Source organism: Myxozyma melibiosi (assembly GCF_037950935.1).
Source record: "Myxozyma melibiosi strain Phaff 52-87 chromosome Unknown BZA70scaffold_1, whole genome shotgun sequence".
Lineage (NCBI taxonomy): Eukaryota > Fungi > Ascomycota > Lipomycetes > Lipomycetales > Lipomycetaceae > Myxozyma > Myxozyma melibiosi.
The window spans coordinates 683,595-711,130 of NW_027042915.1; the positions used below are offsets into that span (position 1 = coordinate 683,595).

The window sequence follows — 27,536 nt, forward strand, 5'->3', positions numbered from 1 at the left end:
ATATTATATGATGTTTTTTTGGAATGGCAAATTTGTGTACTACGTTTTCGTTTTTCCCTCACAGGCCGGCAAACTCACGTGAAAATACTCTGGTGAATGTATGTAGTATATTCGATGACCTTCGTCAACATAATCTTTTTTCTCCTCAAACAAAAATATACACGCTTATCAGCTGCTTTTGAAGAAACTGTATCTGTATCCATTTCTCTGTCTTTACTTCAGAATCCACTCGAAGGCGGAAACGTATTCTCTTCGTCCTGCACACCCTGCTGCATCATCGTATCAGTTATGACAGACGCAGAAGCCTGCTGCGGCACCGACGACAGAATGTCAGAAGTCATCGCCTGCATAGACTGCTTATCCGGCCCACCCAGCTGCGACATATACGGCACCTCCTGCTGCGGATAACTTGTAATCTGGTTGTGCGTTCCCGGCTGCATCTGCATCATCTGCTGTTGCGTGAGCGCCATTGTGTGCCCGCTTACTTGGGTGACTTGTGTAGCAGGCGCGAGACCCTGGTGGTAGAACTGCTGCTGCTCCATCGGCTGCGAGTTCATAGGCTGGGATCTGAAGTCCGAGCCGGCCATCATGATGTCGTCGGTGTTAGCCGGCGACTGCAGCGAGCGAAGGTCGGTCCCGCTGATAGACGAGCCGTCGTCGGCCGCGGGATTGTAGGGACTGTAGATGTTGGGATTGCCCATCGAATTGCTCGGCGTGTTTTGTCCGCCGCTGCTGTAATATTGCTCTGGACTCACGGTCAGTGCCGGATTGGCGCCTTCTTGGGCTGACAGAGTGGAGGAGCCAAACTGCGCGGCCAGTGTAGCGGGGCTATCGTTACTTGAAAACTCCGGTGGCGGCGCACGCTGGACATGATATATTGAAGGGCTTCGTTTCATAGCTCTCTGGCGCAGATTTGTGAGAATCTCCAAGCAGCGCGTGGAGGCCATGTAATTACCGTATGCAGCAATCACACAGCTCAAGCGGTCGAGATCGTCAACGATCACATCGGCGTCAATCCCTTTTGGCGAGTATCCCATCTTGTGTCCCAGAACCATGGCCGAGATCGAGCCCATCGCATAGCTGACCGAGCACCACCACGGCAGCACGCAGACGACCGCTTCGTACACATACGGCGTGAGCTTGAGTCTCCGGAAATCAGGAAACAGCAGCATTGTCTTATGGCCGGCTTCCATTGCGCGGTACGCACATTGTGTTGTGAATTCGCGCGACTCTCGGGACTCGCCTGGGATATCGGTGCGGCAGAGACATGGTCTATTGATCAGTCGAATGACGTCGTAGTATAGTAGTTGAAGGTGGACTCTCTGAAAACAAGATTAGACAGGAAAAACGAGAAAAGACAGACAAGAATAACTTACCATCTTTAGTAGCATAAGATCCTCAGAGCTGTAGTCAATAGGAGAACTGAGATCTAAATGGAGAATCGCAGGCAAATTCTCCTTCCACTCATCAATCATATTATTCAGATCTTTAATAACATGCAAGACCGAAGACCACGTGTAATTGACAATTTCGGGTGCGTACAGCTTATCCATGACCTGGCCCAAGATGCGCGATATCTCGACCTCGTTTAGAAAGTACCGCGCTTGCAGTTTCTTGGTCATCGACGTGGCCTGCGAGCTCAGCTGGGGAATAAAGTCAAAGTTCTCAGATTCGGCACTTGTGGATGGAAGCGGGGCGGAGGTGGAGAAATCGGTTATGATTGACGGGCGGCCGGTGAGACCGCAGACGGTGCGCTCAAACACATAGAGCGCGTTCCATAGTCTTACACGGACTTCCTTTTGTGCGTCTGTGAGTTTCGCTCTATTGATTCTTAAATGCAGACCGACAGACTGTCCTTGCCGTACAGCGAGGCCTAGTAAACAATAGCAGCGGTTGAGATGATTTGTCGCAAAGAGATAAAAGCTCAGGAGTGCTATGTACTGAATGTGCTGCACATCACCAGGGACAGTGACATCCGGCTTCAGGATCTTCGCCCGACCGTAGAACTGCAGATGATCGAGCTCGATGTATCCAACGTCGGCGCGTCCTATATGAGCGACGGTGGAGGAAATGGCAAAGATGATGTTTAGGAGCGCGAGCCACTGCCCGTTCTGGTCGTCGAGATAACCAGCCCAGAAAAGATCGTACTGGTAGCGAAACAGGGGCTCGAGAATGAATGGGAACGAGGGATGGACTGTCTTGAAATAGTACTCAACCAGTTGATCTGCAGCGTGTCGCGGTGGCATCGAGCTCAGATCTACTGCGTCGACAGCGATATCCAGATCATCGAGATTGTAAGAAGCGTTGAAGTCTGCGAGCGTGGAATCGAAAAAGCCGGATTTTGACAAGTTGTCGTCGTCGCTGTTTGACTCGTCCTCATACACCACATCGTATATCTTCTTGATCCAGTCGACGCTCGAGGACTTGCCGATATACCCTTCTGGATCAGACATGCCAATAGAGTTGATGTCTTCGTTGAGATGATCGATCGAGCCAGTGGATCCCACTTCAGCAGATACTAGATCTTCGCCTGCAAGCTCCGAATCTGATGTATCCTCAATCTCGGCAGTGGCCTTGGTGTCGACAGAGCCCGGAGGTGCCTTTCGCGAGAGATCGAACCTGGACTGCTTGGGAAAAGAGGACTCCGAGGGCTGGGCAGGGTCGAGCGAATGTCCCTAATTTACGAGAGTCAGCAGCGCGGACAGGAATGAGTATGCGGTAAATAGAAGTACTTACAGTCTGTGGTCGCAAAACGTCATCAATGTCCTCGCGACTACTTCGTGGTAAAGTTCGTTGCAGCTTCTTGAGTATGGACTCGTACTTTGTCACCTTCCCGCGTAAATTTTGCAGTTCCCTGTTACGAGCCAAAATACGTTAGACTACCGCAAATGAAACCAAAAACAAAGGACGTTGAAGAGGTCTGCTTACTCTTTTGTGCGGTCGCGCTTGTTATTTGCGTAATAACAGCCGATTCCGAAGGACTGGCAGTGAGAGCATACTGGTCTGGAAGTAGAGGTTAGTGGTGTGATCAGGCTCGACGGGGGGATCATGGAGGGTACTCACTTGTCTCCACTGCACTGTAGATCAAAAACATATTGCGGGGTAAGATACACGAAAACGAGATACACGAAATCGAACAAAGAAAAGCAGACAAAGAAAGACAGGACGCACCTTTGTCTTTCGAATGCGACATGGCTCGCAGGCGTGGGAGATGCGTGGGCCCCGCGACGCCGTCTGCGGTGAAGCGGACTGACTCGAGATGTTCTGGCCCTGGCCCTGCGAGCGCGAAGAGGCACCAGAGCGGGCGCTGGGCGCTCTGGCATGGGTGCTGGTGTCAGCAGAACTGGACGAGCTCGGAGAATAGCTGGACTGGGCCATTGCAGTCGCCGGCCGGATGCTAACAAAGTGCGAGAGAGGATTCGGGGGATTCGAGGGATTCGAGCCGGAGCGGTGATGATGAGGAACCATTGCGGTCTATCACTAATATATTTGGCTGATAGTTTCTTTTTTTGAGATTATCGCTCGCTCGCGGAAGTAGAAAATTTGGTTAGCCTGGCTGTTCGGCCAGGTCGACTTAACTGTCAATTGATCGACAGCCGAGTAACTGTGTAACTACGTCATCGCCTCGGCGCCGCACGTTATTTGTTGTTGCTATCTTACACGCGTAGTACTGTACACACACAAGCCCCACCATAGCTCATCTCAAGTAGCTAAATAACCAGGCTGCTGTGGAGCGCAGCCAAGAAAAAGAAAACAAAGGGCAAACAAAAAGTCCAGACAATAATAAAAAACAAAATGATGTAAGAATGAAATGCAATAGCGCAGTAAAGGCGCGACGGTAGCTAGCAGTGCGGAGTCTACCGCGTGATATTCTTCTGAACCTTTGCCGTCTTCTTCCTGCTCCCTGCTTGCAGCTTGGGCAGCCTCTTCCGCTCTAGCGGCTCGATTCCGCGGAACTTTGACATCAGCGAGCTCGCCGGCGGCATGGGTTCAGCCGATCCCTGGCTTGCGCTGGCCTCCATCGCGTTGGCAGCGGGCGGGAAGGAGAGCACATATTGTTGGAAATTTATGCCGTCTTTGCCCCGCCAGATCTGCGACTCATCTACCGCCTTGAATCGCGACGAGAGCTCAAACTGCGTCTTGAGCGGGCCCACGCTCGACCAGGCGGCTCGTTTTGGGTCTTCGATCTTGGCCGGCGCTGACGCTGACGCTCCCGGGGTAGTATTGCTGCTGTATAAATTCTGTTGGATTTTGAGTAATAGTGATGTGCCGTCTGTAGTTGTAGAGTCGTCTGAGGCTGGGCGGCCGTCTGCCGTTGATAGCACTGGCTGCTGCGTGCTGCCTGTTATTGAAATTTCCTGTGTAGACCCAGTTGCAGTGGAGAGCCCTGATAAACTGACTGTGCTGCGCGTAATGCTTTCTGACTGGTGTATGATATCGTGTGTAGCCGTCCTCATCGTGCTTGCCTCCTCTGTTATCGGTATCCCTTCCCCATCTCTCCCCTTCTCCAACCGCGACCTCTTCGTCCCGGCCCCAACCTCTCTGCTCTCATAACCAGTAAGCACGCTGCCCAGTACCCCGGTCACTATCTCAGCGCCCGCAGGCCCGCTCTGTTGCCGACCCGAAAGACTGCTGCTGACGACCGAGAATGAGTCGCGTGTACTGACTATCGTCGCCGCGGCAGAAGTCGCTCGCGAGACTCTGAATTTTCCGCAGAGATGGTCGTAATCTCTGCGTCCGCCCATCATAGTTGCGTTGAGCGTCACTGAGTGGTTGTTGTTGTTGCTGTTGAGGTTGTAGTTGTTGTGGTAGATATTCGCGTCCTGCGATTAAAGCTGCTTGGGATGTCTATTTCGGCGTTCTCAACCTCAGGCTCATCTCAGAGAGAAACGCAGAGACCAAACAAACAAAGACAGTCTCCGCCAGCAAGACAGAAACCGAAAAACAGAGCAGAATAGAAGCAAAAGCAGCGCCGAGTGAGAAAACCGCCGTTGGCTCTTCAGTCCGCGCACGCACACCGCTCCGGAGGTTTGCGTCTTCTGATTAAAAGAAGCCTCTGAGCTTTTGCCGACGTCCTTTCCCTTTGGGTGCGGAGCAGGTTTAGGTGTTCCCGATCGGGTAAAAATAACTTTTGTTTTTTTTAATTTAATTTTAGTAAATTTGTTGCTTGTTTCGGTAATAAATACGCTGGTTGGAATTGAATACTTGTACTGTTTGTTCTTGTTCTTCGTTATCTGGTTATTGCATTCTGAAGTTTTCTTATTGCCTGAAAAAGGTCTTATTACTTGCACTTGATCATCAGCTGCTCTACAGTTCAATGTCCGATCTTCCAGATCCGAACTGTGCCCTGAATGCAGCCCGCCCTTGTCTCAACTACTGCATCCGTAAACTTTGTGCGCCGCCCTGCTACACCTTCAGTTACACTTTACAAATTTATCAATAATTGTCAGAATATACTGTCATTACTATACTATCCACCCTGAATCTTACACTAGCCAAACGTACTCCCACCAGACTTGCCGCTCCTGCGCAGCTGCGATATCCGCCACTCATTCGGCTCCGCAAACCGATTATACAGCGGCTCAATCTTCTCCTTCTTCTTCCGCTTCGACAGCATCGTCGGGTCCGCGACCTTGAAAAACGTCGGCGCCGCCTCAACCAACCACCGCGGCTCAATCGTCGTCACGCAGTGCATATACTCCTTTGACGTCATCACCAGCGTATGGTAGATCACATACTCGGCGTTCTTACCAAACAGCGCTGACGACGGATGCATGTACACCGGCGTGCTCTCAATCAGCGTCCGGTAGCCCTCCTGCGGATCCCGCCTCGCCGCGTTGCGGAAGAATCCTGAACACAGCGCCCGGCGCACGCGGTCCGTATCCGCGCCACACGACACAATCTTGTGCTTGTACCGCTGCATGATCGTAACTAGCTGCTGCCGCACCTCCTGCGCGCGCTTCATACTCCGCGCCTGGATGAAGTTCTCAAAACACCACGACGTGCTGTAATCGTTCGCTTTCCACGCAGAGTACACCGTCAGCAGCGTCAAATGATCTCCCGTCGGATCGTGGAACTTGGCCTTCTTCTGATCCGCCTGCTGCTGCTTCTCCTTTGGCCGGTAAAACACCGTCTGCACTGACAGCATCGCAACAATGCTCAGAATCTCGTCCGACGCACCATAGTCCACACTCGAAATCAGCACCTTGGCCAACCCGGGCTCCATAGGAAAATCAGCCATCTTCCGTCCTAGCCTCGTAAGCAGCCCTTCATCGTCTAGCGCAGATAGCGCATACAGCTCCTCGAGCGCGGACAACATCGTATTCGTAGGCGGCGGATCCATAAAGTCGAAATGCAACATGTCGTTGATCCCCATCGCCTTTAGCATCAGAATCGTGTGCGACAAGTTCTGTCGCTGAATCTCGGGCACCGTATTCGGCTGCATCTCCGTCTCGTACGCGGCCTCCGTATACAGCCTGTAGCACTTTCCCGGACCCGTTCGCCCTGCTCGTCCTGCTCGCTGTCGCGCTTGCGCCTGTGAAATCGGCAACACAACCAACGAGTCCATTCCCAGCTTGGGATCAAACGCATTGATCTTCACAAACCCGGGATCCACAACATAGTAAATTCCGTCAATCGTGATCGACGTCTCCGCAATGTTCGTCGCAATCACAACCTTGCGACTGCCTTCCGGCGCAGGATCGAAAATTCGACTTTGCACTTCCGACGGCAAGGCAGAGTATACCGGCAGAATAATCAGCTCAGGTACACTAGGCCCCAGCGCCTTCATTCGCTCGTACAGCGTCTCGCACGCGGTATCAATCTCTTCCTGTCCCGTCAAGAACACCAGGATATCGCCCGGCGGCTCCGACAAGTGAATCTGCATCACTGTGATCAGCGCAGCATCCAAATAATCCGGCTCAGGCTCCTTCGTGAACATAATCTCGACCGGGAACGTTCGTCCTGGAATGAAAAGAATCGGGCAGTTGTTGAAATATGAGGAGAACTTTTCCGCATCCAAAGTCGCAGATGTCACAATCAAGCGCATATCTGGCCGTCTCTTCAGTGTTTCTATAATTTGCGTTAGTGAATTGCTTTCAAGTTATAGAACAGACATGTGGAATACACATACGCTTCAGAAGAGCAAACAGAATATCAGTTGCAATCGTACGCTCGTGCGCCTCGTCGAGCATAATAACAGTATACTGCTTCAAATCAGGATCAAGCAATACCTCTCGCTGCAGCATTCCATCAGTCATATACTTGATCTTCGTCTTTGGACTTGTGCAGTCGTCAAATCGAATCGTGTACCCGACCTCGTCTCCCATCCTGCATCCAACTTCATCTGCCACACGTTTCGCGACCGACGTGGCGGCAACACGTCGAGGCTGGGTACAAGCGATCTTTCCCCGCTCTGCGAAGCCTTCTTCTGCAAGATACTGAGTAATCTGTGTGGTCTTTCCTGAGCCCGTATCACCGACGACAATCAGCAGCTGGTTCTCCCGCACGGCAGTAATGAGCTTATCGCGCAGTTTGAAGACCGGAAGTGACTCTCGCTGCTCTTTGATGCTCATGTTTGTGATACGACCAAACGACGTGTTATTATACAACGCCTTCTGCTTCCATTCCGGCATATTCGCCGGCCCGGTCTTCTTCGCACTGGCCTTGACTTCACCCGCCAGAACCCGAGACGAAGGGTCAACCATTGGATCTTCCCACTGCTCTTCCAAGGCCGCAACCTGTACCTTCTTATCAGCCTCTTCCCTCGCAGCTTGCTGCTTCTGCTCTCTTCTATCCTTAGCCAACGTCGTACCCGCCATAGCCGCACGGTACAGTGAACCATCAGGCGCCTTGACTACTCGAATCGGACTCAGTTCCAAGCTCTGCTTAGTCTGACCTGCCAGAAACGGTGGCTCTTCCTCGCGCACCTCAATATCGACGTCTTCCTCAGCTTCCAAATCAGCTTCGTCGGCCATTGCGTTCAAATCGTCGTCAATGTCTGGGTAATCGCCCGCGTTAACTACGCCGGACGCAATCAGCTGCTTGATCTCCCATCGTTCGGGACTCGTAAGCCGCTTCTTCGCCGGCTGCTTGAGAACATTGACCTTCTTGTTCCGCTCTGTATCGTAATCCACACCCATGGTTCGAGCGTTTGCGCCAGTCAGATGCGTCTGCAGCCCGATATCTTCGCCGGTTTGCTGATCGATATCCTTCATGCTCAGCCCAATCCTAGTCCCCTCGATGGTGACAACCTTGACGTAGACCTGTTGTCCGCGTTCAAGAAAATCACTCGGATGATTGATCCGACCGCCGCTTTGTATTTGCGATACGTGCACGAGGCCATCCGTGCGCGTGCGGAGACCGTTCAAAGTCACAAACGCGCCAAAATCAGTGATGTTTGCAACCTTGCCCGTGTATACCTTAAAAAGCTGAGGCGCGTCGTCCAGTTCTGGCGTGCGCTCGCGCCTTCGCTCCGAGCGTGAGGATGTCCCGTGTCGTGAGGAATGTCTGTCACTGTGTCTTTCTTCGTCGTCGTCACGGTGACGGTGGTGTCGGTGTCGGTGACTACTAGATCGACTTTCCTCGCCGTCGTCGGCGTCGTGTCTGCGCCGACGCGAGTGATGCCTGTCTTCGTCGTCCGCTTCAGACGATCGGTGATGGCGCCGCCGCTTGTCGTCCTCCTCATGTCGTGAACTTCTATGGCGTCTGCGACCGCTGTCGTCCTCGTCTGAGGCGCCGTCATCGTCACGCCTGCGTCGTCTGCTCGAACTACTCGCGGCAGTCGAGTGCGGCGTCTTGAATCTCACGTCGTCGTCAGCTGTCTTGGATGTGCTGCTGGCTTTCTTATATTTCGGATGCATAAGCCTGATAAACCGATCGATCGAGCTCGCGAGCTCAGGGCTCAGAGACTCGTTCAACCCGCCTTTGATAATCTTTTGGAAATCATCGACCGAGCTAGATTTCGAGTGAATCTGAATGATCTTTTCCGCAAGATCCTTGTCTCTCCTCCCTATATACGAAACAGTCAGCATGTAAGCTATAGACACTATACAGCACAATCAAAAGCGACCAGCATACCTAAATGATTCTCAAGCTCGCTTGTGATTTTGGAAACGAGGGCGAGAACCTCGAGTTTCTCAAAATCATCAGCCAACCCAGCTGATGCAGAAGCCATTACCGCTCAGTCAAACAAGAGGCGCACAATTAAATGCACTTCTTTTTTATATTTAACTGGTTCGATCTGACTAGCACACTCGGGCTCTGTGATAATGAAAAGCAAAGCTTTTGGATGCCTGTCGCGATGGCGAATGTTGGATTACGCTCACAAAGTTTTGTAAATAATGGGTACCAAACCCATGTGCTTACGCTTAAGAAGATGTAGAAAATATGGAAAAATTGAGAAAGCGAATTGCTTATTTTGATTTTGCGAATTATATACAGACAAGTCGCAAGCAGTAGATTGCTGCTTGACGTCAATAGACATCAGGCAATCAAGAGATGTACAACTGGTACTGAAAGCGAGAGGGGGGGAGTGATGATGGCAAACACCAAAAGAGAAGGATCATAAGATGCCGAAGAAAAGCATAGAACACGATTTTGACGGGACCGAATAAAACATGGCATAAAGAAGATGTGCAAAAATCAGTGATACCCAAAGCGCCAAAAAATTCAATATCAAATCGATAAGGACGATAAACGACGGAAAAGGAAAGAAGCAGATAGCAGAACGTTAAGAAAATTGACAAAAAACAAAAGAGAACTCCGTATTGCAAATGGTTGAAAATGTAAAGAAATGAGGATTTAGTGAAAGACTCTGAATTACAGTCTCTCAGACGACCTGCAGAGCTTTGGCCTCCTGAGCCATGGCGAGCTGGAAAGCCTTGATCTTTCCGCCTTGTTCGCGCAGCCGGTCCATGACATATCCCATTCCCTTCTGCGAGCGATTCAGGTTCTCGCCCATTTTGCGCTGTCCCCAGAGCTCCATTCTCTCTTTCATCGAGTCGAAGCCGAAAGAAGAGAGGAAGGAGACGGTGGTGTTTGCGCGGACGATTTTTGAGCCGTCAGCGCTGACGTCGCCTTTGTAGGTGGCGGACTCGACCACGCGCATTATTTTTGTAAAGTCGATGTTTTTGGCCTCGGAAAGGATGAGCTCGTTGCGAGGGTCGATGATGGAGGTCTCGAGGATCATGCTCTCGGAGATGTTTAGTTTCGAGGAGGAGAGAAGGACTTTGCACCAGTGGGGTAGCTTGCCGCGCTTGACGACTAGGCGCTTTGTGTGGAGACGGCCTTGCTCGTCGACGAAGCGCTCGAGTGTGTCGACAGAAAGAACATGGGTAGCATAGGGACTAGAAAGAGCAGGAAGAAAGAGAGTTAGTATGATATACGATATACAGGGTAGGAGCTGGAGAAAGCGGAGGAAAGAATGAGAGAGTGGTCGTACTTTGGGTAGCGTAGGAAGTAGGCGAGCGAGAAGGTGTTGAAGTCGTGGTTGTGGGTGAAGAAGGACTTGTAGAACTTGACCATTGCTGTTTCGCCAGAAGGACCGGAGCAGAAGAAGAGCAACAGAGGCAGGTGGAGGTCAATTGACGTTGAGTTGGTGAAGATCGGTGATCGGAGGCGGAGAGCGGACGGGCGAAGGATTAAATCCTCGAGGATTGGTGGACCGATGCTCCGCTGCCGAACTCTGTCGGTTACCCGGGGCCGGAAGTCAGCTGCCCCGGCGTCCACGTGACTGTCACGCACTCGACCCCGCCTCTGCTCGCGCGAAGCTCGTCATTGTTTGATGATGAGAGAACTGTTGATTCTACGTTCAAGCTGCTGACTGTTTGCACCGCCGAACAGGGCAGGATATTGTCTGGGCAGGCGAGGACTAAGCCTGTGAAGGTCTATGGAGTGTTCCGAACCAGAGTCTCAGGATCTCCTCGCGAACAGATCGATCGCTGGAATCACATCGAGAGCAGCGATCCGACATAACCTCCAGAGATATCTCAGATCACATCCACAAGGTACATTGTAAGCATCCGTACAGCTCAGGCTGGCAGGGCACAGATAAAAAGATACACAGTAAATTTATACAAGAGATAGAGTACTAAAAAGATTATATGCCCTCTCGCTCTCTACCATTAAACCTCCTCCTGCTCACTACATACACCACTCCTTCTTTCTACTTTGCTCCCCGTTTTCATAATCAACCCCACATCCAGTCCACAAACCCACAGAACCACCCTCCCCAAAACCATAAGCGCACAAACGAGCCAAGGAAACTGGGCCAGATATGATCCAGCACCCCCGCGCAGCCGTAGCCCTCGCTCTCGACGCCCTCGCCGTACTCCAACGTGTTCCGCACCCGGCAGGTGCCCCAGTAATTGTACCATTTGGGCTGCTGGCACACCACCGTTCGATCGAGATGCTTCCACAGTGGACCTGTCGGGCCCTCGATGTATCGCCACTCAAATGGGTGGAAGTGCTGTCTTGGGTCATCTGGCGGAAGCTTGTCGTCTCCCCAGTGTCCGGGGAAATAAAGCCATTCTGCAAGTCAAACGTCGTCAGTCAGAAGTAACTCACATCATAATCATATCAAAATAAAACACATACCGGCATTGACATCAGTCGTATCTCCCTCTCCGCAAACGGTGGTGCCGTCATATGTATACCCCAGATAATTCTTCGCCGGATCCCACAGCGGCCCGCGGTCCGTAAAATCACTCAACATCCGGAACGGCAAATCGTGCGAGTGCTGGCCCGCCGATCCATAGTTTGCATGAGTTCCTCGGCCAGAATAAATCACCGGCCGGTTCGGGTCTCCTTCCTTCTTCTCGAGCGCCTTGAAAGAGAAGCCACTGCCGCCGCCGTGGGCAGACATCCAGAGCGAGTGAGGCTCACCCTTGTAAAAGCGTAAGATGGAATGCTCCCAATCACCAATATGGTTGCCATAAGGTCCACCGCCCATCACGAACGGGCCAAGGTTGAAGGCGTAGAAGTAAAACCAAAAGGAGTCAACCCATCCATCGCCCTTGTCAAACACAATCAAGATCGCAGGAACAGGCACTTCCCCGGTCTCGATGTCGGGAAGATTTCCTCGGCCTGTGATCCAGTCGGGGTCGACATCAAAGTCATCCGTCGACGTCAGAAATACGTTCTCTTCTCTCGGTAGCCGGCCGACGTCGTATAGCGTCATTGGGAAATTGATTCCCTCTGTGATGTTCTTGCCATCCATGACTGGATACATGTGGGAAACACTATCAGAATAGTTTGTTGTCAGCATACATGGATACCAGCAATATCACCAGCAGCAAAATCCGCCACTCACAAATCCCGAACATCACACGGCAGATAAACCTCTTCAGAATATAAATGAACAGTTGGAGCTAAATGTATCATTCAAGTCAGTACTTTGTCCCCAACACCGCTCTATCAATCGGCGCACGCACCATATTTCAAAACATAATCCGGAATCTGTCCAGGCTTTACAGACCAATCGTCGGCCTGGGTGTTTGCACTTCCTGTAACCCACGCTTTAAACACCTCCATCGGACTCGCCTCTGCACCAGAAGAGCTTATCAGGACTAAACTCATCAAGACCAGTGCAAGCGACCGAGCACCTGAAGCCCACCCGAAGCACGTCGAAGTCATAATTCTTGATGATCGCGGGATTGTTGTTATTAGTCTGATATTCGCTTGCAATATCGAATGAATAGGTTGTCGTAGTTTGCTATTTCATAAAAAGTCACAGGTGGAGCGCCACGGGCATGTTGATACTCGAATGTGCTGATTAACGGGCCAAGTTGCTCTTGTGTATATCAATTTACACTCAATCACTATCTGTATTCCGAATCAGGAAACAATCCTGGATAGCTCAGACAAGTGTGCGTTGTTCTGGCCTGACAAAAGAACGAGCTGTGTTAGCAGGCTATCGACAATTCAAGTATGGCTCCGAATTCGCTATCAACAGTCGTCGTCATGACATCTCTGGACAGTAACTGATAGAGCGCTCCGGACGAGCCCGGGCCATTGTTCACCACCAGATATGAAATGAAATCCCAAAACTTACCAATATCTGTCGAGACAATAAATGACTCTTAACCACTTTTTCGCGATAACAAAAACCGCTTTCGAAACCTGACCGCTTGACGTTCGTATTTAGCTCGAGGCAACTGACTCTTCGAGGACTGATTTCGAGAGTTCCGGTCCTTGTGCACTTTAGCTCCGGGGGTCCGCATCCGGTGAGGCGGGCAGGTGCGGTAACCCTTACCCGGATGGACTATTCGGGAAGTAGCGAAATAAACCAGAAGCAGGTGCACCGAGGAGCTCAAGTCGCGTTGTGGTTTTGTCATTGGAAATATGACCATCTTATAGTACCGAATTGATTTATCCTGCTAATACAGACGATAATTGATAGCGGAAAGATGCCTCCTCGATCGTTTAAGGTGTGCAATTTCATCCCATATAGCCTGAGATCACTTGCTAACTGTCTCGGATCGTAATCTTCAGCCTGTCCGTTCGATGGTCAACCCAGCTCCTCGTGTATGCACTTCTCTACTGATAGTTTTTGAATGTTACAGTATGTTTACTTAGTTTAAATTGTTACAGACTGAGGCAGCGAAGCAGGCGTTGAAAGCATTTCACTGCGATCTCTGTCAAAAGGTAGTCACCACCAAACATACTATCCTCAGCACATCAACTGACTGGCCATCAAAATACAGGGATACAGTCGTATGGACGAATATGAAACGCACATAAGCAGTTACGAACACCAGCATAAAAAGGTATGTCTAGGTCGCCCTCTTCGTTCATCCTTTTCGTCCACTAATCCCCAATCGTCCGCAGCGATACAATGAGCTCAAACAAATGCAAAAAGACTCCTCAATGACCGCAGAACAGCGCCGCGAGCGCGAAATGCGCGAATCAGGCATGCGCACCATCTCACTCGACAGCATCCAAGTATCCACGACTACATCTTCATCTACCGCCGTCGCCGCCGGCGGGGCACCATCCACTGCAAAGGCTGGCTTTAAATCGATCGGTGGCGGAGGGTTCAAGAAGTTTGGCTCAAAAGCGAAGACAGCGACGACTCCTACTGCTGCTGCTTCAACATCGACAGTTAAGACCGAAATTCCGCGGAATGACTTTGCAAACGAAGAAAACTCTGACAGCGAAATTGATGCCGACTATGAACACTACGATCCTCGACATCCTACCTCTCCCTGATCCTTCATGATCATTCGATTTATATATTTTGATTGCGCAGTACGATAATCAAAGCGGCGTTCTTGGTGTTTGTTTATAATGACTGTACTATTTGTTTGCAATGTGCATATTTTTGAGATAAAAATACAGTCTATTCATAATAATTCTTGTAACCCGAAATAAAAAACTCCTTGATCTTGATACTAAGCATCACCCGTAAAGTACATACAGCCACTGTTATAAATCCACGTCAAATCCCCGCCATTAAATAATTTGAATCTGTTCTTCGCTATGCATTCAACAGCTTCCCTTGCAAAATCTCAAAAACCATTCGCTGACGCAAAAGTTTCATCTCATTTTGCGTGAACGTCAGCGGCGCGGCCCGCGATAACACCTCGACGGTCTTGCATGTAAAAACTCCGCAGTCGTAGCCGTTTCTTTGCAGGGGAGAGTCGTTGGGGATGTAATCTTCCCATTGGTCAACGTCGTTGAGTGGCACGTTTTGTGTTCGGCTTTCGTTGATGAGGTATTCACGAAGGTACTATCGAAAAGGTCAGAGATATACAACAATTGATTGAACAAAGGAGGTGAAATTACCTTGAAAGCTCCACCTGGACCTCCAGCCATCGAATCATAATACTCAAACCGCTTGTCTTTGATATTTATGACACTTGCGCACCAATGAGCATTATGAATATTAATCGGAATGAAAATGTAATCCACGCTCGCCAAGTCCAGCTGTTTACGCCGACCCCATCGCGCAACTCCTTGGTACCCCTTTGACTGCAGCGTTGAGTAAAAATGAGTCGTGTAGACAAACGAGCGCGGATAGTCGTCGTTCTTCGACGCGTGGTCACGACTGCGCTGCGTGACTAGCTCGAGATAAAAGTCAATCACGTTGTCGTTCAGCCATTGCCGGTCGCCCAAGGTCCTCACGTCTCGGACCGTGATGTCGATTCTGAAAGCGGAGATCAGTGTCTGGCCCAGGTTTCCACTCGAAAGACACTGATGGACTTTAGATAGCTGCGCGCTATTGAGAGGCGTGATAATCTCCTTCTTGGGTCGTCGCAGCTCTTCGATCGCTTTTAAACGCGCCTTGCGGCGTTCTTGAAGAGCTTGAAAACTAGGGAAATCTGTCGCGTTGCCCTCCTTGACCAAGCGCTTCAACAGCTCGTCTACGCTCTTCGAGTCTGAAATTCCGAATGGAATTGGTCTGCGACGCACTTCGGGTGTAGATCGCGCAGGCGACAGGCTTTCGGCCAGGGGTGACGATGGGAGGCCACCGTATAGATTTGGTGCTAGCCTGTTTCTGACGGCGGTGAGGTAGACATCGTTATGGAGTCTGTGCATGCTGGACAGAGACGACGGCTTAGGGGCGCCAGCTGTGCCTGCAGGTGTAATCTTCTTGAACGGACTTTGATACTTGCTGACGCGACTTGATCCGGAGAACGTGTTGAGCCTCAATGCTGAATACTGGCCAGAAGTCGTAGACGGAGTCGCTGCCTTGAAAGGTGTTGAGTGCACCTGATTCTGCGTATTGGCTGGGGTGGCGCGTAGAGCACCAAAGCGCTTCTCGTATTGCTTCCGGCGACGGATAGCTTCCGTCAGTTTCTTCCTCCGCTCCTCGTCGGCCTTCGATTTGGCAGTGACTGGTCGACCTGAAGTTGTTGGGAGGTAGGCACCAAATGGAAGATCAGGCCTATGAGTCGGCTGCTCGCGCTGATCTTCAACAACTGTTGGACCTGCGTCCGGCAGTGTCTCGCCGTCGCTAAGCTGTGGCTGCGCAGGCGCATCAAATTTCAGCTTGCGCGGTTGAAATTCTGTTCTGGGAGGTGTTGGTAGAGAAATATCAAGTTTGCTGGATGATGGAGTGGGGGACTGTGCAGGACGCGCATCGGCAGGAGGATCCTGTAATAGCTGCTCATGATTCGAGGCTTGCCTGTCGCCATCAGACGGACTAAGATGCACCGCTGAAGCCTCTATCTGTTCAGAAACATGTTCTTCCGCTCCTCCTGTTTTGAAGCCCAGCAGATTTATGATCTCAGAACACCAGCTGTTCAGGAACCCCGTCCAAGATCCGCCGGGTGCGTTAATCCTGCCATCGTCTCCTGGGCCTCCGCTTCCACCGCGACTCCAGAGGGAATCGCCCATTCGGATCAAAATTCCCCAAATCGACCAAATATTTGCAACAGAACAAAAGACAGGACGCGTAGAGCTCTTGCTTTGGACTGTAGTGACGATGGTTTTCCTGGCCTCGAGAAGGAGGAGCGGGCCATTTTTCTGATCGCAGTTGTTTTGAGCCGCGCGAAACTGTAAATCGGAGCCACGGCCACTCAGCTCGTGTTTACTCTCCCAGAAGATATCATCAGGACGTGTTAGTGCTGAATTCCGGTCAGCCAGCTGCTCTGCACCCGGAAAATAGCTCATTCGAGTTCTTTTGGAAGTGAAATACAGATATTTATTTGCGCAGAGTATCTGGCACGAGCCGGTTGTCGCAGATTGTGCAAACTACCTAGAACCGCATCGCGTCGCTGCTCTACACGCAATCAACTACACGACTCTACAGACACCAGTCATTCTTGACACCTAACATACAATGCCGCTGACAATAAGTATCCGAGGACCTCCAAATGCAGATTTTGTGCTTGGCTATCCAGGTATCGACGCAAGCTGGGTAAGACGACCTGAACTCCTCGCGATAAAAGCGGCTGATTGCCGATTTCACTTGCTAATCGTCTTTCTTTCATAGCCTCGGATTTGCGGAGTGGTCGAAGTTCGCTCGAAAACAGGAGGTCCGTTCAGGCTCAAGACGCTGGAGCTCCAGCTCTATAGATCCGAGGAAATAACGGTGCATACGGCGAGGGTTATGAAACAGATGAGAAAGGAGACATATGCAGTCGGCCGTCCGGTCCAGCTGCACGACGATTCCTCCAGGAATTCGTACCTCTCGATGAGTTTCCCGTTTATCTACACTCTTCCATTTGCAAGGGAGATGGAGCTGCCGTCCAGCATGCATATTCCCAAGACCGCCTCGACGATTTACAGTCTGCAAGCCGCGGCTCTAGAGGACGATATTAAGGTCACCGACTATGTCCGGACATTCTGTCCCATCACAATCCTTCGTTACGATACTATTTCAGTGTTTTCCGAGTTTCGCCAGCAGCAAACGGTGGTGGCCAAGTCAGACGATTCGCTCGTCGATGTGGCGTTGACGCTCGACAGGATAGCGTTCGGCCCGGGCGACCCTGTGCATATGGTGATTGACATTGTCCCAAACCCAGATCTGCAATACAAGTCGAGCAAAGTGAAGATAAAGAGCATATATATAGACCTGCAAGAGATTATCAATTTTGGTACCGTCAGCGACGGAATCATTCCGAAAATCAAGACAATTCAGGCAGAGAAATTGGATATGGCGAACCACATCTCGCTAGGCAACCAGGCGCACCAACAAGACATCACATTTACCTTCCCGGTACCAAAGAGAACTAATCGGGAAGTATTACAGCGCGATGAGGCGGCGAGTCCCAACACTCTTCTCTCGTCGTTCACGCAGGTCTCGGCGTTGTATTCAGTCAGCTTCATCCTGAAGATCGGGGTGAGATTTTCCGGCTGCAAAGACGTCGAACTCAACCACACACTCACAGTGACACCGTTCGACTCTGCTACTTGCCAGGCACTTCTCTACCCGCTCAATAACGCTATCAAGACGACTGTGGGCGCGACACCCTTGCAACCCACTCCGACGTTTATTAAGGCTAACGATCCGGTGGCTGCGTCGAAGCTCGGAATAACAATGTCCGGTCAGCAGAGGAGTTTATGGATTGAATGAGATGGAATGAATTCTGTTTTTATTGGCGTAATATGTGGTGGTCTATGTATGTTTTATCAGAGTAATGACACAATAGAGTATTATTCGATCGAAGTTAAGGTTGTAGAGCTCACTCCACAGATACTCATCGAGCCGCATCAGCTGAAAAATATCAGTCCCAAATTCCCAATACTGCTGCACGTTGATACAGAGAAAGCCGTCGCTAGAAAACAAAATCACAATGGACGATCTAGACAAAGACTGCGAAGACTCCCCTTTGCCGCAGAATGGACGAGGTGGCGAACACGATGACGACGGGGCATCGGACGACGAGCAACAGGATTGGAGACTGCTAGCGGCCTACAGCGGAGCCAGGTACCTGCTTCCAACAGTCTACAGCATCAATACTGGTGGTTTATTGACACGAGCGTTAATTTTAGTAAAAAGAGCTTACCGAAACGAGGAGAGAAAGAATACGAGCCCGATGGAAGTCACACTGACTCCAGTAATCTTGAACAAAGTCGGACGGCGATGTACACAGCACTAAGTGGTGAGCGCAAACACACAAGGTCAGTTTACTCTCTACTGCTACTTTCATGCTAGCAAGTGTGAACTACGTGCTCTAACATCCCCTTCTATAGCAAAGCTCATATTTCAGGCATATGGTTCCCCAGTCTGGGAAAGGCTAGAGTTATATCGGCGCGAGGTCCTCACTTCAAAGCTATAGGAAAAGCAGACTCAACCGGTACTATTTTCCTTCTTCCGGAGGAAACAATTTATTTGGTAGAGCGAGGGAGCATGACTTTATACAATTCGCGAGGGGATACTTCCATCTCTCTACAGGGATGCTACGGGGTATGTCTCAAAGCCTGCGGCGGACATGAGAGGTACCTTGTCTACGCCTACTTAAAACGACTCGGATTCAATATTCAGAGAGCCAGTACGTTTGACAACGAAGGCGTACCCGAGTTGCCTGTGATTGAGAGGAAATGGAGTTGGGCTTCTTTTTGGTCCTCGATTATGGAGAGGTGCATGAGCTTTTGGAGCGGGGCGTCTTCACTTTTCGCAAAACGAATCGCTCCTTTTGGACCTGTTGTTCATGGTGGAGTTTGGAGATCATATAGTGAGTTTGTTTTCACAAACAATTATTATGAATACTGGAAATTTGGTTTCTAACGAATTGTACAGGCTCCATTTATCGCAAATTACAGATCATTCCCTACGAAAGTCACAAGAATTATACACCACCAGTTGCTAAGACAGAGGTCCCATTTCGGGTCACTTACAACATCTGGAAACCACGGCCGTCGTTCAAAAAGTCTGCACCGGGAGAACCTGACTTTCAAATTGTGGTAGTCAAGTAAGTGGTAACTGCTGTTTCCTCGTTGAAGCGTAGCCCGACTAACCCAATCTCTACTCTTCACTTTTGTAGCGCGGCAAAGGAGAAAATGCCTTCATATAGTCAACTACGAGCACTGTTTACCAACGTTCCTCCCTCAGCGCGCGGCGGGAAAGGTACAGAGAACCAGCGACTGAAAGAAGGATATAGGAATGTACTGATTGCGGTTGTTGATTGTGGGATCATCAGTTTTGTGAGATTGGGAGACACGTCGTTTGGAGACGAGACGATCTACGAGCGTTCCCCGCGAAATATGAGGAAAGGCCAGGCGCGCGCAAGACCTGCAGCGTCCGCAAAAAAGACATAGATAATATATAGCATGTTTGAGAAATAATGTACAATTGACCCCTATAGAATCATAAACCCGATATACATTTATACTATAGTTGAATGTAAGCATTAGTAGTGCACACTGAATCGGATTTTAGCAAAACAGTCAACATACCATCCAAGAAATCCGAGGCTACAAGGAGCTCAAGGGCCATTTCAGGAGGAATTTCAAACTCTGGAATATTTCCCGGATTGTTCTGGTGCTTCAAATTGTAGCAAAGGTATTCGCATACTTTCTCGAGGAGGACGCCACTACAGCCATCAAGGCATCAGTTAGACCACGCTTCAGGTAAACCAAATGGTGCCACGCTCCCATAAACTCACTTGATATCTTTCAAGATAACCCGATTGGACTGCGACTCAAGACCAGCACCCTCAAACATTCTCTGAAGTGTACCAGACACCATGGCTGCCTTGCGCGAAATCGAGAATTTGTATCCGTCTGATGAGACCAGCAGCACAAAGTCCCCTCCCTCTTCGGTCTCGGCTTGAGACATTTTGTCGATATATAGTCCCTACAGCAGATTCTAAACGGCAGCTCAGTCGCAAGCCGTCGAACCGTCGCGTTTTATAATATATCGCAGCAATGACCCACGCACGCGATGCCCGCGAGCTGAGTCGCGTATAATAGCAGTTCCCAAACGAGACAGTTACCCGGCTCCAATGCAGCACCGGGTAACTTTTACTTTGGCTCGCGCACCGACCTGATAGGGAGCTCTTGTGGTCATCGTCAAGCCAGAAGATCAGATAGCAGCTTAAACTGACGCGCACGCCTGCGTTTGAACCTATCAGTTTGGACCTGCTTCCCGGTTTGCCCAGGTGATTTTATCAGACGCTTGTGGACGTTTTGCGCGTGGAATTTTATGCGAGTTTGGTGGCTCAACGCGTATTCAAGCTCTCTCTGATCTGGGAGGGACGTCAGCGCTTTGGGATTTAGCCCAGTCAGTCATTGGAGCAGCGTTTTCCAGTAACTCGTGGGCTGCATTTCAAATCCGTTTAAGCAGCAGCAGGACCGCTGTTTAATATCTGTGGGCATATAACTTGGGTGAATGCAAATACAAAAGAATGGGAAATCAAATATCACAGGTCACTCCGTCGGCACCGACTGTTGGGATTGACTCCTACGTCGACGAACTCGGAGACATTCAATACGACAAGACATGCGGATCGGCGCGGTTTATGAAAACTGTCAAGGGTCGGCATAAAGATGGGCTGGTTATTGTCAAGATATTCATCAAGCCTATCGCGAACCTCTCGCTGCGGGCGTTTCAGAAGCAACTGACGAGTATGTTAAACCTGCCCTACGTTCCTCTACACCTCTGTCTGAGAGACTATGAGGACGGAATTTTTCTGACGTGATATCAAATATAGCTGAGCGGGCTGCTTTGCAGGATGTGTCGCATGCGATAGCTTATGCCAAAATCGTGGAAACAGAACGGGCAGGATATCTAGTACGACAGCACTTTGACAATATTCTCTATGATCGGATAAGGCATGTGTTCTCTTGATTCATCCCGTATATAGTCAGCTTTGCTAATTGTGTTTTTAGTATTCGGCCATTCCTCGAGAACATTGAAAAACGCTGGATTGCGTTCCAGCTTTTATCCGGCCTGAGCAAGTGTCACGCGCGCGGAGTCCACCACGGCGACATCAAGACTGAAAACATAGTCGTGACGTCCTGGAACTGGGTTTACCTGACAGACTTTGCGTGTTTCAAGCCTACATACCTTCCCGAGGACGATCCGGCCGATTTCCTGTTTTTCTTCGACACATCATTGAGAAGAGTCTGCTACGTCGCCCCCGAACGCTTTTATGCCCCAGGGGAGAATAAACGAGGACCTCTCACCGATGCCATGGATGTATTTAGTTTGGGATGCGTCATTGCGGAGCTGTTTCTTGAGGGAACGCCGACTTTCACGCTTTCACAATTGTTTGGATATAGAGAAGGCTCGTTCGTGCCGGATCTATCGAAAATCGATGACTTGGAAATAAGGTCCCTGGTCCGCCACATGATCAGTTTGAACCCGGCCGATCGACTCTCAGCTTCCGGTTACTTGGAAGAATGGAGCGGCCGAGCCTTTCCAACATACTTTTACAATTTCCTCCACGAATACATCCAAAACATTACAGAGCCGAGTGTTCTCGAACTCGGCGAGCGATCGCTTGCACAGCAATATCTCGAGGCCGATCGCCGGATAGAGCATATCTACAACGACTTTGACAAAATTGCTTTCTTCCTGAAATTCGACGCTCCGCAGCTATCAAACGGCGCCGCAAACTCTCACAAGACAACGGAGCCGATCCCAGTCTATCTCGATATTCCCCATTACCACACTTCGACTCCCGTGGCGCCCCGCAACCCCCCTGAAGACGGAGGCGCAGTCATTTTTCTCGCGATCGCGGCCTCAGCAATCAGGAACACGGCCACTGGACGAGCAAGACTGCATGCTTGCGACCTGATATTGGCTTTTGGAGAGCAGCTGCCGGACGAGGCGAAACTAGACCGATGCCTTCCGTTTCTAGTGTCTTTACTAGGCGATGATTTTGTGGATGTGAAGGTGTCCGCGATGCGAGCAATAACGCAGCTGATGGCACTTGTTCAGCGAATCACGCCAGTGAACGAGAACGTATTTCCAGAGTACATTCTTCCTCGACTGCAACCTCTCCTTTCCAGCAAAGATGTATTTGTCCGCGCCAGTTTCGCGTCCTTCATCGCAACCCTAGCACAGACCGCGCTCAGATTTCTGGATCTAGCACAGGATGCCCGAATCGAAGGGATCTCCGGAGCGCTGGTCGACGCCGAGCTCGAGAATGGAATCGCAAATAATGATGGCTACCAGGCATACTTTGATATGCTCAGACGCGAACTCGTAGAGCAGTTTCAAGACCTCGCGATCACCCTTCTCACAGATTCAGATTCTGCAGTAAAGCGTGCTCTACTGCGATCCATATCCCCACTGTGCGCATTCTTTGGTAGCCAGAAAGCTAGCGACATCATTCTGAGTCATCTGATTACGTATCTGAATGACAAGGATGCGCTTCTCAGAGGTGCTTTCTTCGACGCAATCATCGGTCTTGCGACATTCGTGGGGGGCAACAGTCTGGAGGAATACATTATGCCGCTGATGGTGCAAGCTTTGGCCGATACGGAGGAATTTGTTGTCGAGAAAGTTTTGTTCGCATTTACAAGCCTGGCTGAACTAGGTCTCATCAACAGACCCAATCTCTGGGACCTGGTTCGCATTACAGTTCGGTTTTCGGTGCATCCTAATCTATGGATTCGGCAAGGTGTATTTGCGTTTATTTCTGCTTCTGTCCGGTGGCTGTCGCCTGCCGATATCCACTGCATCATAGGCCCGATTATCAAGCCGTTCCTGCAATGCGACGTTCTGGAGTTTTCAGAAATCATGCTGCAGGATTTCTGCAAACCACCGGTAAGTTCTCTTATCTACTCTACTCTTATTTGTCTTAACGCACCTTACGACTAACGAACGCGCTCACTAGCTGCCGCGAATAATCTACAACGCCGCAATTAACTGGGCCGCAGAGACCCGCGACTCCAATTTCTGGAAGTCAGCAAAGGAGCAGCGGATGTCGGATATAATGCCGCTTTTCGAAGGGTCGTATTCAATCACGTCTTCGCTGCATAACCTCTCGATTACGAAAGCTGTCGCTCAGAATGCAGTATTTTCCGAAAAACTACAGAAAACGGAGGAGTAAGATTGACATTGATCTGTGTTTGTTAAACAGGGCGGTTGTGCTAACTGTGTCTATGTACAGGGATAAATTGTGGCTCCAGAAGCTTGCTGTCTTGGGATTGAGCGATGACGATCTGTGGAAGCTAGTGGCTTTGCGAGAACACATCTGGCGGATTGCGAAGGCCAACCCGAATAACTACAAATCAATCAGCACTCGAAACGATAGCAGCAACGCGATTGATTATGGTTCGACGATATCTGTCAACAAGCTTGGCGTGCAGCTGCATACCTATTTCTTTGACGATACGCATGCATCGGTCCGCCGTCATGTTACAAAGTCTCCGATTTCAGAGTCGACGATTAAGCAGTACAAGACAGCTAGTGCTCTTGTTGACGCATTGAAAACGATCGATCAACGGCCTTCGACCTCTCTGCCACTCAAGCGGGCGAATTTCCCGCCCTATTGGCTCAACGGGGTAGAAGGATCGCCTAGGACTATGGCACCAATCTTCCAGCTCGACTCGCCTACCCGGCCCACTGCCGCTAGCGTGTTTATGACAAGCCCGTCTAGGGTGCAGAGTAACGTTACCAGAATCAACACGCTGGAAAGCACGACGAGTACTACCAATGGTCCGTTGAGCGATAACGAGACGGCACCCCCCACGTCGGCGGCTGGCGACAGCGTTCTTGAGCGACAGCTGACTTTGTCGCGAGAACTTCGCAGACGGGCTAGCATTGCGACGTTTAAGAGTAAAGTCGATGATGATCATAACCCGCTCAAGGCCGTGGCAGATGTGGGTACCAGCAATGCGACGGCGTATGGGCACGTTGACGGGTCGGAGAAGGAGGATAAGAGCCCTACTTCGAAGACGAATGCGGTGGCGCCAGCCAAGATAGACAAGACACCGCCGATGGAGATGACGTCGATGATGGCCGCGCAGTACCCTATGACAGAGGAAGATGCACCAGCCGAGACTGTCGTTTATCGTGGACATTCATATACCGGCGACGATCCATATATTCTCAAGCTACTGGATACTGTTTACGTGGAGAAGTTTATGGTCGATATCCCGGAGTTTGGGCCCACGATACCGCTGGCGGCGCGACCGCGGTCGCTTCTGAAGCACGGTGCTGGACCAGTTCCTGTACCCGGCAGCCAATGGCGTCCCGACGGAGTGCTGATAGCGCACTTTGAAGAGCACGCAGGGCCGGTTAATAAGATTGCGATTGCGCCTGATCACAGTTTCTTCCTTACGGCGTCAGATGACGGTACGATTAAGGTATGGGACTCGATGCAGCTCGAACGAAACGTGACGAACCGATCGCGCCAGACGTACAAGCATGCCAACGGCACCAAAGTAAAGACGCTGTGCATGATTGACGGCACGTACTGTTTCGCGAGTGGCTCGACCGACGGCGTTATTAACATCGTGAAGGTGGATTATTCTACACCTGCCGGACGGGGGATCTCAAAATACAACAAATTGAGCACGCTACGATCATACAAGCTTGAAGAAGGCGAGTATGCGATCGAGATGCAGCATATGAAGATCGAGTCGGTATCGACGTTGATCGTTGCGACGAACAAGTCGCGGATCTTGGGAATCAACCTACGGCACGAGAAGCTGACGCTGAGCTTTGCGTTTGTGAACCCTGCCCACCACGGGACCATAACCTGCTTCTGCGTCGACAGAACCCGGTCATGGATCGCGGTGGGTATGTCACGGGGAATAATCGACATTTGGAGTATTCGCTACCAAGTGAGACTCAAAGCTTGGGGATTACAAGCCGCGACGCCGATTCACAAGATAACGATGCATCCTGTGCGTGGGAACGGCAAGTGCATCTGCGTCGTCGGAGGTGCGAGTGTTACCGGGGACGAGGTCACAGTGTGGGATGTCGAACGAACGATTTGCCGAGAAGTATTCAGGACCACGGCCGAAAACGGCCCGGCGTCGACGATGGAACGCAAGTACGAGCCTGTGCTAGTAGACGACGAGCCGACGGAGACGTTGATCAGCAGGTTTGCGAACGACCCCGTACAGCTTCTCGAGCGCAACGAGGCCAGCATCAGCAGAGGCGTGCGTGCGATGTGCATTTTGGCGCCAGAGCTGCTCGTCGAATTTGAGCAGGGCAATCTCATGGCGGACTATGATAACACATCGAACGGAATGCCGGGTCGGGGATCGCTTCGGTATCGAGCAGCTATTATGGGTTCGTTTATGCTCACTGCGGGCGCAGATAAGAATCTGCGGTACTGGAGCTTGGCCAAGCCGGAGACGTCGTTTATAGTGAGTGGACCGCTTGCGGAGCACGCGCGGCCGACGTACATGTCGTATGCTGCCACGGACCAGCATATGCATCATATCATCGTGCATACCGAGGTTCGCGGAGCGGTGAACGCGCTCGACGGTTTACGAACAGTCGAGCAGGCGCCTCCAGCTCCGAACGGGACGGCGAGAGGTACGTCGTCTAACGGGCCGACGCGGCGAAACACAGATCTGCGCCGGACGCCGCCGGAGATGGCGACGCAGCGCAATACGCTGATCACGTCGCGGCAGCAGAGCATGATGAAATTCCACAACGATGCGGTGCTGGATATCGCGGTGCTGTTCAAGCCGTACGGGTTGGTTATCTCGGTCGACCGGGCGGGCGACATCAAGGTGTATTCGTAGAGTTGTCGTGGTTAATATTTTGTGATTTGTAAGGATAGATTTGATTGACTGGGATTTTAATTCTTGCATGTAAAGTACGAGAGAGACTGAATATGGAACCAATATAGTTTTTCTTCTCAGACCATGCCACTACCAATACTATTAACCATATAATTTCCAGAGACTAATGAAACATAAAACAACGATAAACTAGATAACAAAAGAAAAAAAAGATTACAATAAAACTGAGATTAAGCACGAAGAGCACGAAGTCGCTCGCCCAAAGAATCCTCCTCGACCTCGGTAGGCGACGGTCCAACTTTGCCCTTTGCAGGGGTATTGACTTCGAGGGTTTGTTGCATTTCCAACCCAGCTTCGTCGGCGACTTTTTGCATCAGCAGATCGACGTCTTCCTGTGGCGCTGCGACGGCGTTGTTGACTTGGCCTGCTTCTTCGTAGTATGATGTGGTGACGTCGAGGTCTTCGAATTGTTGCTCGAATTTCTCCATGACCATTGACATCTGCAAGAGACAGGAAGAGGTAAATGTTAGTTGGGGGATTAAGAAAATGGCTAAAAGAAGTGGTATCTTGCCTTTTCTAAATTCATACTCTCCATTGCACGATCCATGTTCTTGACAACGTTTGCCATATTTCCGGTGACCTACAACCCCGAATGATAAGTAGCTGGAATATACCAAGCGCGCATATAAAATATCTTGAGGACTCACATTTCTCATGGTGACAGCGGTCTGCACACGACTAGCGACAGCGTCGATACGGGAAGCGAGACGTAATAGGTTCATGCGCTCGCTCTGCTTGCGGATAGCATTCTGGGCGTAGAGCTTCGCGATATCATTGTTTCCCTGTTGGATCGCCTTCAAGCAAATTAAATAAGCAGAATTAGCGACATAGATCAGAAGATTTGAGGGGACAGAGGGTAGTAACGATTAAAGATTACCTTCTTCACCTTTTCTTTCTCTCTTAGCTCATCTTTGGCTGCCTTGTTGGCCTGCTTGTTCAGCGATTTGGCCGTGAACTATATCTCGCGATTAGCAATTTGTCGCCAGCTCGGCATGATTGAATTGACACAAGACTTCAGCTGAGGTCATTTACCTTCAGGTTGAAGAGAGACTCTGTGATCAGATCCGGCGTTAGTACATAATCCGGTATATGAAGATCTTGAAACGACGAGAAGAAAACGTACTCTCTAAACCGGACATTGCTTAAACAATCAGTAACTCCCGAGCACAACAGCCGGAGCAAAATCAGGCGCAGTTGGTGGAGAAGAGATAAATAAAAGAAGCGGTGGTGGCTGTGGAGAACCAAAGGCGGCGTATCAAGGTCGAATAATCGGTATCAGTCGCCGCCGTCGCCGCTCGCACGAGGCCGATGGGACAATTACTAACCACTGACTAAGCATAAAACTATCACGTGCGGGCCCAGAGCCATCGCAGAGA

The 27,536-nt window shown here is 50.5% G+C and overlaps 11 protein-coding genes across 11 annotated transcripts; 4 read left to right on the plus strand and 7 right to left on the minus strand.

The window, feature by feature from the left end:
- Window positions 1-218: 218 nt before the first annotated feature.
- BZA70DRAFT_264642 (fungal-specific transcription factor domain-containing protein) lies at window positions 219-3,378 on the minus strand (the record flags this gene model as incomplete). Its single annotated transcript, XM_064910913.1, has 6 exons — window positions 219-1,322; window positions 1,377-2,675; window positions 2,737-2,854; window positions 2,929-3,003; window positions 3,064-3,077; window positions 3,172-3,378. 6 exons carry the CDS (start codon window positions 3,376-3,378, stop codon window positions 219-221), a joined length of 2,817 nt encoding a protein of 938 aa, XP_064770294.1.
- A 3,598-nt stretch (window positions 3,379-6,976) lies between these two features.
- BZA70DRAFT_7966 (uncharacterized protein) lies at window positions 6,977-9,373 on the minus strand. Its single transcript, XM_064915414.1, has 4 exons — window positions 9,079-9,373; window positions 7,264-9,010; window positions 7,133-7,205; window positions 6,977-7,071 (listed from the first exon to the last, which is right to left on the minus strand). The coding sequence occupies exons 1-3, from the start codon at window positions 9,173-9,175 to the stop codon at window positions 7,136-7,138; spliced, it is 1,914 nt and encodes a 637-aa protein (XP_064770295.1). The 5' UTR covers window positions 9,176-9,373; the 3' UTR covers window positions 6,977-7,071; window positions 7,133-7,135.
- Window positions 9,374-9,392: 19 nt separating this feature from the next.
- BZA70DRAFT_270867 (PRELI-like family-domain-containing protein) lies at window positions 9,393-10,620 on the minus strand. Its single transcript, XM_064911380.1, has 2 exons — window positions 10,442-10,620; window positions 9,393-10,346 (listed from the first exon to the last, which is right to left on the minus strand). Exons 1-2 carry the CDS (start codon window positions 10,522-10,524, stop codon window positions 9,830-9,832), a joined length of 600 nt encoding a protein of 199 aa, XP_064770296.1. The 5' UTR covers window positions 10,525-10,620; the 3' UTR covers window positions 9,393-9,829.
- Window positions 10,621-10,986: 366 nt separating this feature from the next.
- Window positions 10,987-12,820, minus strand: BZA70DRAFT_8111 (uncharacterized protein). The gene is made up of 4 exons (XM_064915428.1): window positions 12,432-12,820; window positions 12,311-12,368; window positions 11,596-12,239; window positions 10,987-11,529 (listed from the first exon to the last, which is right to left on the minus strand). Exons 1-4 carry the CDS (start codon window positions 12,631-12,633, stop codon window positions 11,189-11,191), a joined length of 1,245 nt encoding a protein of 414 aa, XP_064770297.1. The 5' UTR covers window positions 12,634-12,820; the 3' UTR covers window positions 10,987-11,188.
- A 586-nt stretch (window positions 12,821-13,406) lies between these two features.
- Window positions 13,407-14,208, plus strand: BZA70DRAFT_286630 (uncharacterized protein; the record flags this gene model as incomplete). Its single annotated transcript, XM_064913882.1, has 5 exons — window positions 13,407-13,427; window positions 13,492-13,524; window positions 13,591-13,644; window positions 13,704-13,766; window positions 13,828-14,208. The coding sequence occupies 5 exons, from the start codon at window positions 13,407-13,409 to the stop codon at window positions 14,206-14,208; spliced, it is 552 nt and encodes a 183-aa protein (XP_064770298.1).
- Window positions 14,209-14,476: 268 nt separating this feature from the next.
- BZA70DRAFT_233857 (uncharacterized protein) lies at window positions 14,477-15,537 on the minus strand (the record flags this gene model as incomplete). The annotated part of the gene is made up of 2 exons (XM_064910277.1): window positions 14,477-14,728; window positions 14,785-15,537. 2 exons carry the CDS (start codon window positions 15,535-15,537, stop codon window positions 14,477-14,479), a joined length of 1,005 nt encoding a protein of 334 aa, XP_064770299.1.
- Window positions 15,538-16,419: 882 nt separating this feature from the next.
- On the plus strand, window positions 16,420-18,110 carry BZA70DRAFT_292640 (uncharacterized protein). Its single transcript, XM_064914384.1, has 2 exons — window positions 16,420-16,861; window positions 16,937-18,110. Exons 1-2 carry the CDS (start codon window positions 16,784-16,786, stop codon window positions 18,017-18,019), a joined length of 1,161 nt encoding a protein of 386 aa, XP_064770300.1. The 5' UTR covers window positions 16,420-16,783; the 3' UTR covers window positions 18,020-18,110.
- An 11-nt stretch (window positions 18,111-18,121) lies between these two features.
- BZA70DRAFT_270878 (tRNA-splicing endonuclease subunit sen54 N-term-domain-containing protein) lies at window positions 18,122-19,712 on the plus strand. The gene is made up of 5 exons (XM_064911381.1): window positions 18,122-18,373; window positions 18,439-18,567; window positions 18,640-19,121; window positions 19,187-19,358; window positions 19,431-19,712. Exons 1-5 carry the CDS (start codon window positions 18,240-18,242, stop codon window positions 19,702-19,704), a joined length of 1,191 nt encoding a protein of 396 aa, XP_064770301.1. The 5' UTR covers window positions 18,122-18,239; the 3' UTR covers window positions 19,705-19,712.
- BZA70DRAFT_252971 (BTB/POZ protein) lies at window positions 19,713-20,316 on the minus strand. The gene is made up of 3 exons (XM_064910731.1): window positions 20,052-20,316; window positions 19,843-19,979; window positions 19,713-19,777 (listed from the first exon to the last, which is right to left on the minus strand). Exons 1-3 carry the CDS (start codon window positions 20,222-20,224, stop codon window positions 19,773-19,775), a joined length of 315 nt encoding a protein of 104 aa, XP_064770302.1. The 5' UTR covers window positions 20,225-20,316; the 3' UTR covers window positions 19,713-19,772.
- A 146-nt stretch (window positions 20,317-20,462) lies between these two features.
- On the plus strand, window positions 20,463-26,215 carry BZA70DRAFT_8195 (uncharacterized protein). Its single transcript, XM_064915437.1, has 5 exons — window positions 20,463-21,012; window positions 21,099-21,219; window positions 21,277-23,161; window positions 23,232-23,443; window positions 23,508-26,215. The coding sequence occupies exons 1-5, from the start codon at window positions 20,793-20,795 to the stop codon at window positions 26,098-26,100; spliced, it is 5,031 nt and encodes a 1,676-aa protein (XP_064770303.1). The 5' UTR covers window positions 20,463-20,792; the 3' UTR covers window positions 26,101-26,215.
- On the minus strand, window positions 26,204-27,399 carry BZA70DRAFT_270883 (Snf7 family). The gene is made up of 6 exons (XM_064911382.1): window positions 27,284-27,399; window positions 27,193-27,212; window positions 27,038-27,115; window positions 26,808-26,954; window positions 26,672-26,740; window positions 26,204-26,600 (listed from the first exon to the last, which is right to left on the minus strand). The coding sequence occupies exons 1-6, from the start codon at window positions 27,297-27,299 to the stop codon at window positions 26,331-26,333; spliced, it is 600 nt and encodes a 199-aa protein (XP_064770304.1). The 5' UTR covers window positions 27,300-27,399; the 3' UTR covers window positions 26,204-26,330.
- Window positions 27,400-27,536: the final 137 nt, after the last annotated feature.